Consider the following 18,802-nt stretch of genomic DNA (forward strand, 5'->3'; position numbering starts at 1 on the left):
TTCTTTGTTCTCCTGCCGAACTGCCACAGCACTCCTGAGCGAAAGAGAAAGAGCGAACGACTCAGCTAGCCTCGAGAGTGGTTTATTTGGTTTATTTACTATTTCTCAACCTTGTTTTTAACATACACACAGCCAACGAGATTGTGCGAGAGTAGTTTACTCAATGTACCGTTGTGTAGGTGCACACGATCATATCAACTGGTACACTAGTCAGCATTCATTTGTGATCGTGAATAGTAAATACTCAGTAATGTGTCATACTAATTACAATTGTCCACGAATTCATCAAAAACTAACATGAACTCTCATTACGATATGCCTAAAGTGTAATTCATAATATCTAATCAATAATACAAAGAGTCACTTTCCATTGATAAAAACTCTACTCATTGTTTTCATGTCGTCTCGCTCTGGCACCTGGCTGATGCCGAGCTAGCCAGTACAAGCGATAGAACGAGAAGAAACGAAAACAAAACCCCCACACTGATGACGACTGTTCGTGATGACGATGATGCCACGGTAGCGATAGCAAATCCAGGGAGAATCCATTCGAATGTTTTTATTTTCGTTCACTGATGTATTTTTGTGTATTCATCGGAGATCGAGTTGGCAATTAAATTGGTAGTATCGTAATCAATTGAACGCATAATATATTTCGTTAAATTTTTATTTGGTTGTGGCCAGTGCTCTGTTTTTTTTTTGCATGGGGAAATGGGAATGCTCCCAATTTTCATCAATTTAAACCATATACAGACTACGGGATTCTAATGTATAGCAATGTATAGCTCCTGACCAGCGTGTCACGGAAGTATCAATTTGGCTCTTTCCAGCCTCTTCTTCGTTGTATCCTTCGTTACCCCGTGAACCTTGCGTTTCTACTACGGTTTGTATCCTAAGTCCTTCGTCATGATGGTGTGGGCAGTTCTGATCGACACATTCAGGTCAGCAGCGGTCTTCCGGATCGAGCGGTTCATTTTTCGACGAACCAGCTCCCTCACCACCTTGATGGCTACGGGCGTCCTCGCCGACCGCGATTGCCCAGATCTCGCACGGTCCTTGACCGAGCCCGTCTCCCGGTACCGACGGATGGTGGTATAGATGAAATTCCGCTTAACCCCGTGGGATTTCAACCACCGGAATATGTCGCCGGGTCGCTCACCTCTCGCAAACAACTTTACTACGATGTCGCGGTAGAGTAAAAACGTCGCAGTAGAGTAAAAACCGTGATTTTCGAGGATTTTTGTTGAAGGCTCACTATATTGCAGCTAAATTGTGCGCAACTTAATTCGTTCTGCTTCCATAAGATGGCTCAAGGTGCTATACATAGTCAACGGCGAAGGCTGATTTTTGCTCAATCGTGAAGTGTCGATATTTGTCCACCAAATATTGTTTACAAATTTTTGAGTTTGCACAACAAGTTCAATCAACAATCAAACTTGTGGAAAGATTTGGGAAATCAATTTGTGGTTAGTTTTGATTTTCCGCTGAAGCGCTAAAGCGCATCAAACGCTAAATTTTGTAGGAAATAGTTTGGACGATTTAAAAGTGATGATTTTGGCGTTAAAGACAAAAAGTGTCCAAACCGAAAAAGTTGGAAAATAAACGGGATTAATAATTAATTGTTCCGGATTCGTTCTACCACTTAAAGTCTTACAATTCGTTTGAAGTTTAGTTCGGTTCATATAACAAACGATCTAGATTTTCCAGAGAAATCATTTACAGTTACCATTTCTGAACAGTTACAAGAACATAACTCAAACAACACAAGAAAAGCCACATTTTTGCGTCCAATTACATGGTGTGGTTTTTTTTCCCAATAGTTGACTATTGACAATAGATAGCATTTAACGTAATAGTTCCAAATTCTTTCCATCACTTCATCTCTGTATTTTTTGGGGTATAAAAAATGTTGAATTTGGATTTTTGAACTCAATTCAGAAGTAATTAATCCCAGAAGTTCTACATCAAGTTCCCTCCGTACCTCTGGCAATATTCAATAATCCGCGTGGTTTAGCCGGTTTACCCTACCATTTCGTTATTCAATTAGATTTTAGAAATTTCTGTATACAGTGCTCTGTGGCCGAGCGGTTGGCGTCTAACATTATCATTAGTGATAAATCGTTGATATATCAACGGATAACTGTTCCTGTATATGGCGAATGATTTTTCCAAAATAAAATAGGCCTTGAGAGAGGCTTGTGAAAATAGACTGCCATATTTTTTTTGCCCATAGAGACGATAGTCTGGGTAAATTGGGTAAATAATGATATTGCTTATAATATTCAACAATGAGTGAGTCATGTTTTGTTCTTCTTCCTCCGCAAATCTCTCTGTATTTGGGTTAAAATGATATATCCCTGTTGCCAAAGTGGTACCCCGAGCTTTTCCTTTTTTCCTCCAGCGAAACCAAAATAAAAACAAACACAACGGAAGAAAGTAGACTTCTGACTTGTAACTAGAAGTAACAATTCTGACTTGTAAATAGAAGTATCAATTCTGTTTGGCTGCTACTCTTTCTTCTGATTTCAGAGTCTCGGTTTCTCGTCCTATTAAATCTATGTGTATTCCTAAGCATATATTGAACCGTGACTAATATTTCTACGTTTTATAAATAAAACCAGCATACAAATACGTGTCTTCAATGATAGCATTCAACTCTCACCAATCTCCCCCGTCTAATGTTGTTGAAACTATCTCTTCTCTATCACAACTTATTCCTGTTCAAAATAACCTTCAATTAAAAGAAAAAAAAAAAGAAAACCGTAACTGTTGTTAATTGAGAGATCGGCGTATTCGAGGGAAAGAACTACACATAATTACTATGCTGGCGTCAAATCGAGCGTGAGCTCCAGTGGAATAAATGTTCCGCTGAATTTGTAACATTGTACACTGCGGTTTGCCCAGTTACACAGTTCGGAGAAGGCTGATTTTTCACGTTTTGTCTGGTTGCAGATTATCAGTGCTGAACAGATGAGAGAATCATCTGTGGTCAGACAACTTCTATAAATGACTTTGGCCTTACCTACGATGTTGCGTTAAAAAAGTTTCTGACGGTCACCCAGGTTCTATAATTTTACAATGAAAGATAAAAAAAGTAGCTTCCTCATATTTTGATACCCAAACAGTACCAGGTGAATTCCGCGGCACCAAAGTCAGTCATCATAATAGTATATTTAAAAAATATTCGGTATTGCAGCTATAAACTTCACCGACTCATCGGTTTATATGTTTTTAGGTGTCAATATGGCCATATATTGTTTGACCGAAGCCAAATATTTGACACTTTTTGACAGATAATATTTAATCACTTGAGCAGTTAATTGTATGTGATATACAGTAGAACCCCGATTATCCGCGAAATAGTCTGGCAAGCTCACCGCGGATTAGGAAAATCGCGGATAACGCAATAAATGCCTAAAAATGAGGTGCAAACACAAAAAAAGGCATTTCAGCATGAAAACTATGTTTTATCAATACATGTATCATTAAACTATCCATCTGTAAGGTCGTGTACACCAGTGGTTACATATTGTGATAGTCAAGACCAAAATAAAAGAACAAAAACCTACCACTCATTGACAAATTTAGGGAAGGTTCATAGAATTACTATGGAACTCGTTTTCGCGGATAAACCACACCGCGGATCATCCGCTCGTGGATAATCGGGGTTCTACTGTATATTATAATATATTGTTGGAAGAAGGGAACTTGGTATCGATATGCTTCATGCCTTCCCTAAAAATGAAAATGAAATTCGATTTCAGACCACGGGCCCGCTTACTGCCATCAATCCGTTGGACCCAAATTTCCACTACTCGGCCACACATTTCGACCGGAATGTTGAGCCAAAAATTGAAGTAGGCGTTCTTAAAGTCGCAACCACCGACTCCGAATTTCCGTAGTAATTTTGAAGAATTAATCAGCGATGCTCATTCGTGTACTTCACCATGATGAAAATGTTGATTTTCATTACATTGACAGATCATTAAAATGTGTTAAGGGTTCGTTCACACGAAGATACAAAACTGTCGCTAATGGATGACCTTTTACAATCCTGATGCTGGATTATCTTCATATCAACGATCAACAATCAATAACATCATTCGCCCAGTCCGTGTCGAGATCAGCAATAGTGAGGTCATCTGTTTATCTCCATTTTAGATCAATTCAACGTCTAAAGATCCCTTAGCCTCTTCACCTAGAACATCGAGTCTCACTCTAGGGGTTAATCGTCCAAAGAATAATCATTTAAGATGCACCCCATGAACTTCATCCGGGCAGTTTTAAAACTGGCTGAAGTAGCTTACTACTCCTGATATAACCGACCTTTTTGAAACCGAATACATCAAACAACCTATGAACTTGCGATATGGTTTCGAAGTTCTGAACTCCTCCTCCATTAGCTTAGAGCTTGTTCTTGTTCTCCATTGGCGTAGATACTGGCTTACATACGAACATTTCCAAACCAAACTAAACTTATCTTTTACCTACGAAGACGATCGTCATATTTTTGCTCAATGGTATACTCCTATTTACGTCTAATTGCTGAACGTCCTTTGGGTAGTTTCAATAATCTCCAAGTATTGTTTCGTTTCAAGGAATCAATTTAATCGTCGATTACAACCATCCGCAGATTCCAATCATGGCGGTTCTTCAAGTCAACGATGGTATTTGTAATAGTATCCACAAAACTCATTGCGCTTAACCTTTTTACAGGTAGTGGCAACTATATTGCCACAAACGATTTCCATTTTTTCTTTTCTTTAACAATAAATTGTGGCAACTAGTTCTGATATCTATCAATATGCTCGATTTTTGATTATTGAAAAAATCAAAAAGTATTATATTTTGGAGCCATTTTCGTATTGATAACTCCCAATTTAGAGCAGCAAGAGCAAACTTCCCAAAAAGTCATTGAAAAACAATCAATTTGTTGAAGTATTTAATACATATGAACTGTTTAGGACCTGCTGAGTCTGATCATGAGTTTTATTAGTTGTTTTTAATGAAACTAACATCAAAAAGTCAAATATAAAAAAATCATACTTACCATCAGGTGTTTACCGCTAGACAGGCAGGTTGCCATCAATTTTTTCAATGCTTTTGATTGTTCTGCGTTATGAAAAAAATTGTTGTGTGTTTTTTTAGAATGCAAACATGTCGTTGTATTGTAGTTTGTGTTGATTACAGTTCAGTGCTCACGGCCCGTTAAAGGGTTAAAGCAAAGGTTCAGTACGACTACGCCGTGGTCTGTCATGTGGATGCTCGACTTCAGATTCTCCATTCCACAGCTTTCTCAACAAAATCGGCGAATTCTTGTACCTTAGGTGGGGGTTCCAAATACTCATCTCCAGACGATGGTTGGCCCGAATCGTTAGAATTTTCTTGATCTTTGTCAAACTCTTCATCAGTTTTCTTCACCTGAACATTTTGATCGCCCATACTGCCGTTTTACGCATAGTTGTCCCATGTTACTTCTTGACAATTTTCACTTTTCTTAATAAAACAATGTTTTCATTCATAATCTTCCGGAAAAACACAAAAAAATTGTTGTTTATTCCCAGTGTTTTAAAAAACAACATCAAGCTCAATCGTCCCATGTTCATATTCTAGGCATAACTGACCCACCATGTATTTTTTGTAGATCCCTAATAAATGAATCAGTGTCAAAGGACAAACTGTAGAGCGAATAGAGAGCGTTAATTTGGTTGATAGATTATGTACTTTATTATTTTATTATTTATTATGTACTTTTTGGATAAAATTAAGAGTAATACCTTAAAAACCACAAACTTTGAAGTTTTTCACTTCCAAAATGTTACTAAAATCCATTAATTTAGAAGTTTCACCACTCCTGTAGAATATTTTCTTATCTTTCAAATGGAAGCAACGGAATAGCCCTACGTAGCGTAATTTATGAATTAGAGCCAGTTTCAGGCAAACAGAGCTTGAAACAGAGAAAAAGTTCAATAATGTTCAATAGTGCCATTGTTGGAATACGAACATATGCGTAGAAGGGTTTTTATCGTCAAATATGATCTTCTATCACTTCCTAAAAGAATTCGTATTTTTATATGAGAAAGGTATTTTATGACTTTGATGGGATGAATCAAAAATTAAATTCTTCTTTTATATTCAAAAAACGAAACATATGTGTATAAAAAAACTTTTCATTTCTCGATTATATACAGGATTCAATCAATTATATACAGTGAAACGAAATCCAAATCTGTATATAATCGAGTCCGCCCTGTACTACATACCGATGCTACTTGTTACGGCACCAATTGTGTTCACTCTCTAATGCTATTATACTGCGTTTCAAGCATAATTCTCACATGTTACTTTTTGGCAAATTTCTTTTTTTTTTCAAAAAAAACGATATTTTTATGCATAATCTTTCGGAAAAACACGAAAAAAAATAATCGTTTGTTGCCAGTTTCAGAAAAAAAGCATGAAGTTCAATTGTCCCATGTTGATATTCTAAGCATAACTGTCCCACCATGAATTTTAATCGCGTAATCAAGCTTGATTGACTCAAGTGAGGGAATTATGTTACATTTCATTAAACAATGGTTCAATGCTTCTAAAGAAACCCGGTGTATTGCTAAATTGAAATGCTTAAAGCTTCTGGTAGACAAATATGGCAGAAAACTTTATTTGCGTTTTTCTCAGTTTCTGATTTTGGAACATGGGACAAATATGCGTAGAACGACAGCGTACCGTTGTAATATTTTGACTGAGCAGTCACACAACTCTCAAAAATATCGACGTCACGAGTTATGCGAATATCCAGGAATTTCCACGACATTTCATCCAATATCTTATTGTGTTCCTTGGTGCATGTATTCTTTTACTAACGCCGTTCTGCTCTGGAGTGTACGGCACTGTACTTTCGTTTTGAACCTGTTGTACACTCAACACAAGTATGGGCACGTGTACTGGTGCTATATCACAGCAATTTACTGCAGGGTCCCGAGAAAAACTTATGTTCAGATCAGATGGTTGAGGTAGATACTACACTTTAGACCTTGAGGTGAAAACAGCCATTAAGTCCTCTTAGGGCTCTTAGAACTCATTTGCACAGTGCAAATAGTTGACATGACAGTCAAATCGATACAGAAGCGCATGAAAAAAAAACCTTCATTTGATTTCCCCAACCGGTTCGCATTTGTTCCAAACCGATTCGAACTGTACTGTACGGACAGTACGGCATTATTCCGATTTCACACAATGCAAGCTGATGTCCAAATCGATCGAATCGGTTGGAAACAAGTGGAATCGGTCGGGTAAATTGCATTCGAGCTACTCCAATATTTTATTTCGTTTTACTCGGACTAGGCTTTCCTCGGATTGTCAACTTGTGAGATCCATGTTCTGGACAATCAAATATCGTTCAATGACAGTCCCATTCACCTGATCTGGTTCAGAGGTTGTGGTGGCAATATGGTCAAAGTCGTTTGGTATAGCCATAAGAGCATCGCAGTCCACACTGACAAGGGAAGATTTTGGATTGCGAAGATTATATAAGTGGATAAATCGATCTATTATCCGCTAAGACCATTGATGATATGATCAGTCCTCTCTTATTTGTTTTCATGAGGCTTCAAAATTTGCTCCCAATTCGTCTCTAAGTATAATCCGTCGTTTGGGGAATGAACTGCGATTTAACACCATTGAACCTTTTATGTGGGGTGCCATAGGAAATCAATGATGTACGAACAACTCAGAGACGACTCTGATGCTCAAAATTATGTTGGTCAAGATATTCGTGAAACATTGGGCCGAAAATTTCCAAAAGTTTAGCTGACAAGATCATCGAGTGGCACAACATTTTATCTCTATTTAACCGAACAAGTTTTCCCATTCACTAGATAAGCTATGAATACTATCTAGGTTTGAGTCGACCCAAGCGATCGCAACATACGCATCAGTGCATTGGAAATATTTTCATTTGAACAAACGAAGGTGTGTTTTCCTGTCGACTCGAATCGTACCTTTATTGCTACCATCACGATCATCTGAGAGTTTGCTTCCCTCGTGTTCCATTCCGGTTTTCTACTCATAACTTGTGCTGCTGCTGTTTTCTGCAGTGTTATTCTTTTATTCCCTCATATATATTCATCCGATTCCAATGTTTAGCAGTTATATATGTAGAGAAACTGGAAATATGTAAACAATGATAGCTTCTTCGGTTCCCTTTTACTAGTGCTCATGTGTACATGCTCGTGTGTGTGTGAACCCCTGTCCGCTGTCATTATTGTCTCGTAGCGTCATCATCATCAGCAAAATCATATGGTTTTTTGGCCTTTCAATATTCTCCTGCTGTTTTTATTTTTTGTTTCGCATACATACGTAGTAATGTTCGAGCCATCGAATCCTCTCAATGTTGACGACCCTACGATACTGTTTGTTTTGGTTTCCATTTCTTCTGTGCTATTACGCAGTGGGAAATTGCTTCCAAAGCTCAATCGAGACTGCCTTAACATCGTTTCAATGACGTGGCTTACTCCCCGCGTACGATCTTCTCCCGGAGATCGTGTAATGATCATCGTTCCACGACGTCACTTAAGTATTAACAGATGTACGAATAAATTCTGGAGTTTGCGAAGAACTTTTTAATGGCCCAAAAAAAACATGCTGTATGACAAGCGTAATGGATTATTAGTGGAATTAGAAAGGTTTTGTTGTTCTTCGAAGCACTTCATCAATACTGATTGAGAGAAACCTACACATTTTTACCGTGTTGTAGTTCTTGCGAAATTGATGTTCAAATTGTAAGAAAATAAGTAAATAAACTTTTTAAGTTAAACGGTTTAATTGTGATTAAACATAATAATGTACTAAAAGCTAGAAAATAATTAGGCAAGTAGCAGTTAGCAGTTATCACACCTCTCCTTCATTAGTCTAGGGCATTGATAAGTCTAAAATAAAATCGTGGAACATATGATGAAGTCGCTAATTGTGGATAATGGAAATCCAACGTGCCCCACGATTTTATTTTAGTCTTATCAATGCCCTAGACTAATGAAGGAGAGGTGTGATAACTGCTAACTGCTACTTGCCTAATTATTTTCTAGCTTTTAGTACATTATCATGTTTAATCACAATTAAACCGTTTAACTTAAAACGTTTTTTTTTACTTATTTTATTTTCTAGTTTTTAGTACATTATCCGTTTCATTAGAATATTTCTCTACAATAAAACCATTGTACTGTATTCTATCAGTCAAATAATTTCATTTGATACCGATGTTGAGTGGATTGCAGAAAAAAAAACATAGTGTGTTCTCCACGTCAAATTCGTTCGTTTGATACACCTATCTCAATCATCCTTTTTTTTTTGAGATGATATGGAATCAGCTATTTTGTAGCGGCGGCCAAATTGGATTTTTCAAGATAAACAGTTTTAAAATGACAGCAGAGATAAAGGTGTTTTATAAATTCGGTCAGTTCCTATTAGTCAAATTTCTATTAATTTGGAACAACCCTACAGACATACAAACAGTTCAAGCTAAATAAAACCGTTTGATAAAGTAATTTGCTATGTTGTGATTGCGGCCATCTTGGGTTTGGATGTTGCTGTTTTCTACTATTCAAGCCCTTTCATTTGATACCCATATTAATTGGGATTTGAGAAAATATGTAGCCCGCCGTTTGGCAGTGGCAGCCATCTTGGATTTACATTTTCATAAATAACTGTGTTCTACTAGTCAAGCCCTTTCATTTGATACCCATATTAATGGGGTTTTTCATAAATAACCGTATTCTACTAGTCAAGCCTTTTCACTTGATACCCATAATAATAGTTTTGAGAAAATATGAAGTCCGCCATTTTGTAATGGCAGCCATCTTTGATTTGCATTTTTTATGAATAACTGTGTTCTACTAGTCAAGCCCTTTTATTTGATACCCATATTAACGGGGTTTTGACATAATATGTAGTCCACCATTTTGCAGTGGCAGCCATCTTGGATTTGCATTTTTCATAAATAACCGTGTTCTACTAGACAAGCCCTTTCATTTGATACCCACATTAATAAGGTTTTGAGAAAATATGTAGCCGGCCATTTGGTAGTGGCAGCCATCTCGGATTTGCATTTTCATAAATAACTGTGTTCTACTAGTCAAGCCCTCTCATTTGATATCCATAATAATAGAGTTTTGAGAAAATATGTAGTCCGCCATTTTGTAGTGCAGCAATTCCAAATGAAATCGTCCTAAAAATGCAGATTTTAAAAACTTGTATTTTTGATTCCAATGAAAGTGTGTATTCCGTTTGGGTTAGAGGAAATATGAGTTTTTCACAGCAATTGGGAATTTTTTGACTCAAGCGTAACTTTAGAAAAGGGCGTATCGATTTGAGTAAGAGAAATCTTTGATAATTTATATCTCAAAAACTATGAGTCGTACCGAAATAGTGTCTTAGAAAGAGTTATAGAGTATTAATGGTTTAATATGAAAGAAAAGTACAATGAGAAAAAAATTAGTACTCTTTTTTTTATTTACAAAATAAAAATTCAATTTGCAATATCCAAAATACATATTTTTTAATTTTTTTTTTAAATTTTTCATACAAAGTAGAAGTCATGCAGAAAATTTAAAAAATGGGCCAAAGATGGTAAAACTATTTTTGACGAACTTTGTGGAACATCGAATTTTTAGGAATTTTGGAAACTTCGAATTTTTGTATGTTAACAATAATTTTTAGCCACAAATTATGAATACTGATGTGATTTAAAACAAATAAGGCTAATATCAATCTCCTTCTAAATGTAGCCATTCTCGAAATATTTAAAAAAATATTTCTAATTTATTGTCTTTTTTATAGTAAATAATCCCTTCTAATATGTTTGTCGTGTTATACCGTCATGTTCATGAAATTTTATGAATTTGCTCATAATTTCCAACAACTTTTCCAAATACATCATCATGGTTCATTTTTTGACTCAAGCGTAACTTTTGAAAAGGGCGTATCGATTTGAGTAAGAGAAATCTTTGATAAATAATATCTCAAAAAATATGAATCGTACCGAAATAGTGTGTTAGAAAGAGTTATAGAGTATTGTTGGCTTAATTTGAAAAAAATATACACTGAGAAGAAAAATTAGTACTCTTTTTTTTATTTACAAAATAAAATTTTAATTTGCGATATAAAAAAATATGTGTTTTTTAATATTTTTTTCAATTTTTTCGTATAAAATAGAAGTTATGTAGAAAATTTAAAAAATGGGACCAAGATGGTAAAACTATTTTTGACGAAATTTATGGAACATCGATTTTTTAGGAATTTTCGAAACTTCGAATTTTTGAATGTTAGCAATCGTCAAAAATAGTTTTACCATCTTGGGCCCATTTTTTAAATTTTCTACATGACTTCTATTTTGTATGGAAAAATAAAAAAAAATTAAAAAATATGTATTTTGGATATTGCAAATTGAATTTTTATTTTATAAATAAAAAAAGAGTACTAATTTTTTTTCTCAGTGTACATTTTTTTCATATTCAACCATCAATACTCTATAACTCTTTCTAAGACACTATTTCGGTACGACTCATAGTTTTTGAGATATAAATTATCAAAGAGACGTTCTTCTCCGTAACGTGCTATGTGAATCGCACATTATATTCTTCGTAAAATCGATCTATTTTATTCTCATGTAGTTATAAGAAAAAAATTAGAATGTTCACATTTCTACTTCATATTTGAAATACAAACAAAAAATCTCCAATTAAGACGTGGCAAAATTGAGTGTACAGTTAAAATGTTTCGTTAAAAGAAAATTGAAATCAGTTCAGAAATGTTATCATATAACGAAAATCAATCCCCTAGTATTTGGTATGGTCCCCCTTGGGCGTCCAGCACTTCCGAGCACTATAGCACCATAGATACTCAATAGTGTTCAAGTCCGGTGATCGCGGAGGTGTTTTGGGTTGATTGGAACATTATAGAGCAGTCATATCCGCATCATGAAGTCAGTTTGCTGCGGGTCATTATTCTGTTGAAAGTAGTAATGACCCAATTTCTGAATGGGAGACTACAGGTTATGTTTCAGCTCCACTCTACGATTCCAGTTCCAGAGGCCGCCATCGTACAATACATCATCTGAATGCCGCCGCCGTGTTTTACTGTGGGAACCAAATGCTGAATCTGGAGCGCCGATTCTGGTTTCCTTCACATCATCTGTCCAACTCCCGATTCAAAGAGATTAGTTTCCATCTCATCCGTATAAAGGACCTTGTTCCAGAACTCCTTAGGTCTGTTAACATATGCCTTAGCAAACTGTAGTCGTTTTTTCATATTTACATCTTAGATTGTTCCTGTATGCTACTCTCCGGACAGTGTGCTGACAGGTCTTCCAATGGTGCCGGCTACTTCGATAGTCAATATAGGAATGTTTATTTTAGGGTTCCTTCGAAATGTTCGCACAATTACTCGTTCATCATCAGAAGCCAGGATACGTTTGTGTCTTCTACTCAGGAGATTTTCCATGGTTCCTTCGTATTTCCTCTTACTTATGATTTTCTTTGCTGTATAATGGGTTCTTCCAAGTATAGCTGTTATTTCCTGCAATGTCTTTCCACGACAATTCATACTTATTATCGTTGTACGCATAACAATATCTATTTCTTTCCTCCAATTTGTCATTTTGATAAAAACTTTTTCAAACATCAATAAAAAACAAAAACTGTCCAAGCGGTGGTTAAGTGTTGACGCCAATCACTGGCGAAAAAAAGAACGCCAATTCGCAAAGATCTTACTCACAAGGCTAATTTGTTCGGAAAAATTTAAGATGTTCACTCAGTTTTGCGATGCCTCGAATAGAGATTGCTTTCATTTTTTCGGAATAAACAATTAGCAGAAAACTTTTCGCGGAATTTTATTGCACGTACAGCTAGCTCAATGTGCCAGTAATTAATATGCATCAAAAGAATCAATGTATCCAAAATATTTTATACCAAATAAATGGAAAATATTGTCAAGTAGCATTTGTACACTCAATTTTGCGATTGACTGTATATGTTTGTGAAACGGTCTAGTTTAAGAATTCAATATTTTTGTGTTTTTCTCTTTTCGTTATTAGCTTGTTTGGCTTGTCCCCTCAGCTCACCGTTGCCCACCCTCGAATCTGGGCTTTAGTATAAAGTAGGTATATTTTGTTTCCTACAATAATTAAGATAAAACGCCACTATTCGTCTGTCTATTTCTGAAAGAATATTTAATTTCATACATTTTCAAAGTGCTACAGAAAGGGTGTTGTACATTTCAGAGAAGAATGTATCATTACAGTTTAGCAGAGGAAAACTATGACCAGTAAAAAGTGTGGGACCAGTTGATCAAACTTCGGGAAACTATTTCACGGTGAATTGGAAATGTCCATATTGTCCGACTTTTCTGTCGTCGGACTAGTCGTTTTCTCACGCACAACCACTGGTGAGGAAGCCTTCACACCGTTATCATCTTCCCCGCCAAGGCGTTCCTCTGCGTCGTAATCTCGACTCACGCTTTCCTCCAAAATCTTTTTCAGTCGCTTATCAGTCGATTTGCTGCGTCTTTTGGACGAACGAGCAACAACATCTTTCGGACGGCTCGCGCGGCTACGGGACGAAGAACGCTTACGGCTGCGCGAACGGGAACGCGAGCGATGTTTGCGCTCTTCCTTCGTGCGATGAGATTTTTTACGCTCGCGGCTGCGATCACGGCGCTCACGTGATCGGGACCGTTTACGATCGGAGCGTGAACGTGAACGACGACGATCACGGGAACGGGATCTGCTGTGCCGACGAGAACGTGAACGTTTGCGACGATCGCGGGAACGGGAACGCTTCGAGCGAGACCGCGACCGTTTGCTTCTCGAAGGTGAACGCTTCGAATGAGAGCGTTTCGAACGAGAACGGGAACTTTTGGAACGACTCCGGGAACGTTTGCGTGATCGCGATCTCTTTGAGCGAGACTTTGAACGTTTGCGTGAGCGTGATCGCGAATGGCGATCCTTGGAACGAGAACGCGATCTTGACCTTCGACGACTAGAGCTTTTGTCCTTAGCAAGCATTCCAATAACCGGATCAATAGCCGCCGAAATCATACTGTGGGCTTCCTTTACGATTGACATCGCCTCTTCGATTTCCTTCTGTGCCGCCTCGTTGCTTTTCGCTTCCGGCTTCACGATAGGCTGCGTTGAGTGGTGAATGTTCAGCCGATAGCCCCGGAATTCGGAACCTTGCAATTTTAAAGCAGCAATGATGCTTTTCTGTTCGCAAAACTCTAGCAAAGCATAGCGCGATCGATCGTTCTCAGCACTGCGTGCATACTTTATTTCACCGGCTGATTTAAAATGATCCATCAAATCCTCCAAGCGCCAGTCCGACTTAATGTCCAAAACCAGAACGGTACGACGTGTTTCTTCGATTTTCTTTGCATCAAAGTTTACCGGCAACGGTGGATACTCAGGAAGATTATTTTCGTCCAGTTTGGGATCACTTGTTTTAACGACCTAAAAATGGAAAACCAACAATCGTATAATAAAAACATGCTCATACAAATTATGCGTACCCACCTGATTGGGAACCATCCCATCTATGCGGTTCACGACTTCCGGTGGAAGCTTAGACGGGGCATCTATGCTGTGCAATCCTGGAACCAAAGTACCATTGGCAGCCATCTCCAATGCTTTGTACTCATCGGGTATCATTCCACCCTGGATGGGAATCACAATCAGCGCCCGATCGATAAAGACCGTGTTTGTTAAGTGCTGAGCCACGGCGACGCAACTAGTTTCGAAGTATTTCACGTAGCAAATGCGGGACACCACCGGACAGGACACATCTCGAATAGTTGGGTAGAGGCGAATTTCGTCGATCTTGCCGAGGTGACCAAACAGACTCTGCATCTGATCTTTCGTAGCCTGTGGGGCAATGTTGGTGATTTGCACCACCTTCGTACCGGATCCGCCAGCCATTGCCAAGCGGGGGTGAAAATTGCTAGCCAACAGCACGACCGCAACTAAGCGAATATCGCAATTCTAAAAACCTGCTAGGCACAGTAAAAACCACCAATAAGTAATATACACTCCAGAATGTAATAAAAGTAACCCACTTCTATATTTTTTCAGCTTTTAATGCAAAGAACGTTTTCACCTCTATACTTTTGGAGAAAAAATGTCAGCCGTTTTACTCCGTAATGAAGCGTGACACCAACACATATATAATGAGAGGGCATTTTTTAAACGTTTGATTCGGTCACCATTCGTCTTGCTCGTCTTGTCAAGGTGTTCATATAATGATGGGAATAAAATGGTTTAACTTTAAATAGTTAATTCTTCGGAAATTTATGAATCTAATTGATTGCATTTAGTTGCAATAATATGTGGGTACCGGGATTAAAAATTATTTACCATACAAGCTGCACCCTGCCACGATTTGTTTCATGTGTTATAACCTTCCTGATTTCTCAGAATCTCCCAGACTTTTTGGCATGCTTCCTGATATACAGACACTCGATTTTGTCTGGTTTTACTAAAATGGTCCTGATTTTTCCTGATTTTTGTACTTTATAATATTATTCGTGTACATTAGAATTTTATCCGTAATAAATACACTGGGATCCCAGTTAAAATTTAGCTTGGATATTCGAAATGAGAATTACCCTAACAGCTTACATAAAATAAACTATTTGGTCCGCACTTGTATAATGATCACTCTTTGTTCAATTATTATCTATCTATTCCGAAGCAATTCGAGTTATCAGAGGTACATTGTCAACATTCAATAAATCTTGAAGTTGGCGTGAATCAAGGATACTTTATCAGATTGAAATGCCCGAAAGCAGAAATTAGTCAGTATAATACCATAATCAGTTTTTGTTCTATACTTTCACAATTTTCGAAAAAACGAGTCACTCTATAACGTAAAATACATATTCGATACAGAAAAGTGAAATTTTATTTATAATTTTTAGTTCAAAACGCGTTTCTTTTACGTGTTGCGAGATCTTTATTCTCTCTCACTGTTTATCTTGTCTGTAAGGCTGACATTTTTGAAGTAAGAAGTGAGAGGAAAAAAAACATACAACACTATCTCTGGTAGGTTTTATTTGTATAAAACATAAGTATATATGATTCAAAACCAGATGGAGATGTGTAAAATGTAGTCCAGGATAAACTTTCACAACTAGTCTATGTGATAGGCGTCATGATCAATCAGGGCAATGCTAAAATTCCCGTCTCATTGTCAACACACACAAGTTATTTTGTAGTCTGGAAGTTCTATCTCACTAGCTAAACTAACCGAATATTGTATCTTTAGAATACCCGAATTTCTCTCAAGAGGAAAAAAACTTCGATTCTATGAACAGCATAAAAAAACTTTAAACAGTTTTCGACGAAAAAACTAACATAACTTGATAAGGTTGGTAAAATTTCTATACTGCGTGTGAAAGATGACGAATGATTGTGAAAGAAAACTGTGCACATAAAATTGGAAACAAAAACAATAATGTTGCTTTTGTTTTCCCAAAAATCAGCACGAGTTTTCCAGGCTACCAAATATCAATTATCCTGATTTTTATTTTCATTTGTGCAGATTTCGGAAAACAAATAATTGACAACCCTGATCGTGCCCGTTAAAAATCGCCCTAGAAAACAACTGCAACAGAAACAACCACTCAGAAAAAGTGTAATGTCACATGTAAGCTAGAAATATTGTGGCGCGGGAAAAACGTCATGGCCTCACAGAAAAAAGTGTAATGCGTATTGTAAATTATTTTTTTCGTTTTGGTTTTTTCTAATTTTTTTTAGGTCAATTTGATAGGAGCGAAGTTCCCATTTAATGGGGATAAGGAATCGAGGCGGTCCAAGCCGCCAAGATGATGCGATCTGAGTCGACCGCCGATCCGCCATCGGAAGAGGTGGTCTCTAGCACGCAAACCTGTGCTCCACTGATTGCTCGGTTAGTTTGAAACATATGATACGATCCTATAGCAAGGTTCGACCGAGTTTCGGCGAGTATCGAACAGCGTACGTTTTTTCTGATGTATTACGTTTGTCCGGTTAATTTTTGTTTTGAAATATCATTCATTGCAATTCAAAACTATTGCACCACGATCTGGAGAAATTTCCACAATTAAAGGTATTTTAGTTTGGACATTTAGCACGCAAATCATAACTCATATACTCGCGCACGGTATCACAGGCCGTCTCACACTCATGATGTTTTCCGCGTCAGAATACTTCTAGCTGACTTGTAACCTTACACCTTTTCTGAACGATTGTTTTTGTTGTATTTATTTTCCGGGCCGATTTTTTTCCGAGAATCGTTATACAGTATGTTACATCTGATTCGACATACCGAGGCACCACTCAGCGTCGCATTGGTCGCATTGGAGACGATTTTGATCTGTAATTGGATATTCGCGATGATAGTGGCACAGTGTCAACCTCTGGTGGGACTTTCAATCTGGGTCCATGATTTGGGCCCCAGACTTGATGTTTACGAAAATGTCCAATTAGAGGCGAAAATGTCCAATTATTCGTGTCGCATTACAGTTCTATCCAATTAGCAAGATGTCTATCGAGATGTAACTTACTGTATTGACAGGCTTGACGATATTTTTTATAATAGAAAAAAAACATTTGGTAATGCAAACATTAGGAGAATGTGCTATTTTTTTGTACATTTTGTAAACAAACCCGCTTTCATATTTTAGCATATATTTATAGATCCTCCCAAGCTTTTGCTGCGGAAAATTCGAATTCGCGTTGTTTTGCGCTAGCCTCTGCCGACATCAGAAAGTTAGAACCATTAGTTAGAACAATCAAGATAGGTGCCACGAGATATAAAAGAATTCGCTCAGCTTCACATCGACGGAACGATATAAGCAACATTCAAGCTCGCTGCGGGTAATGAATATTTATAAAATTTATATTAATACTCTGCTGAAATTTCTGATATTGAATTGTATCGAGTTCGAGATATAATTGAACTTACATATGTGAGTAATATGAATGTGCGGAAATTCTCTAAAATTTGATATCCTATACATTATAGTTTTCTTATCCCTAAACGGTGTAAATTAATGAAAACTGGAAGCATTCCAGTTTTCCCCTACATTTGTTCTGCCGATTCGTGTGCTTTTCCTATCCGTACCATCATAACAAGCAACTAATACATTCATTTTCGCCCGTTTCCAACTCATTAGGTATAAATAAGTCATTGCAAAATACCAGTGCAGTTCCGTTCACATTCACCACAACAGCATCGAAGAAGAGGAAACCTTCTGTATCATAGTGTGCAAAGACAAAGATAGTGGCTGCAGCGCATTAGGAATTTCCGCGCCAAAGTGGATATGGAAGACTGTCCAAAACTTTGGGATATGGCCATACACTATATTTATTCCGATACAACCTTAATATGGTATGTGCTGAGGTTCGATCCTACTTCAAGCATATTGAAGGAGCAGAAGTGTTTATAGAGTCTGTATAGAGTTGGCTGATACATGAATCAAATGCAGCGATCGTTGAACGGGTAATGAGGGAGGAGAGAGAAAATACTGAGATTAAGGCTGCAATTCCGCAATTTCTCGATTGTTCGCAGAGATATTTGCATCAATCGGCGGGGAATATTACTACGTATCTATTACCATACACCATCAAAGACATTTTTCGTATAATATATTTTCACAATTTGCGAAAAATATGTTACTATTTGACATAGAATACACATACGATACAGAAAAATTAATATTCATTCATAATTTTTATTTTAATATTTTGTTCATTCTACCTGAAAATCCATTTTTGTTACTT

At 37.2% G+C, this 18,802-nt stretch overlaps 1 protein-coding gene across 2 annotated transcripts; it reads right to left on the reverse strand.

Annotated features, from left to right (window-relative positions):
• Window positions 1–13,192: 13,192 nt before the first annotated feature.
• Window positions 13,193–15,216, reverse strand: LOC129779485 (probable splicing factor, arginine/serine-rich 7). Of its 2 annotated transcripts, none has more exons than XM_055786970.1 (3): window positions 15,097–15,216; window positions 14,558–15,030; window positions 13,193–14,494 (listed from the first exon to the last, which is right to left on the reverse strand). In XM_055786970.1, the coding sequence occupies exons 2-3, from the start codon at window positions 14,957–14,959 to the stop codon at window positions 13,358–13,360; spliced, it is 1,539 nt and encodes a 512-aa protein (XP_055642945.1). In that variant the 5' UTR covers window positions 14,960–15,030; window positions 15,097–15,216; the 3' UTR covers window positions 13,193–13,357. The 2 variants fall into 2 exon arrangements, with proteins under 2 accessions (XP_055642945.1, XP_055642946.1); XM_055786971.1 differs by having other exon boundaries at window positions 14,558–15,033; window positions 15,097–15,212.
• Between the last annotated feature and the right edge of the window lie 3,586 nt (window positions 15,217–18,802).

This window comes from Toxorhynchites rutilus, chromosome 3 (assembly GCF_029784135.1).
Source record: "Toxorhynchites rutilus septentrionalis strain SRP chromosome 3, ASM2978413v1, whole genome shotgun sequence".
Classification (NCBI taxonomy): domain Eukaryota; kingdom Metazoa; phylum Arthropoda; class Insecta; order Diptera; family Culicidae; genus Toxorhynchites; species Toxorhynchites rutilus.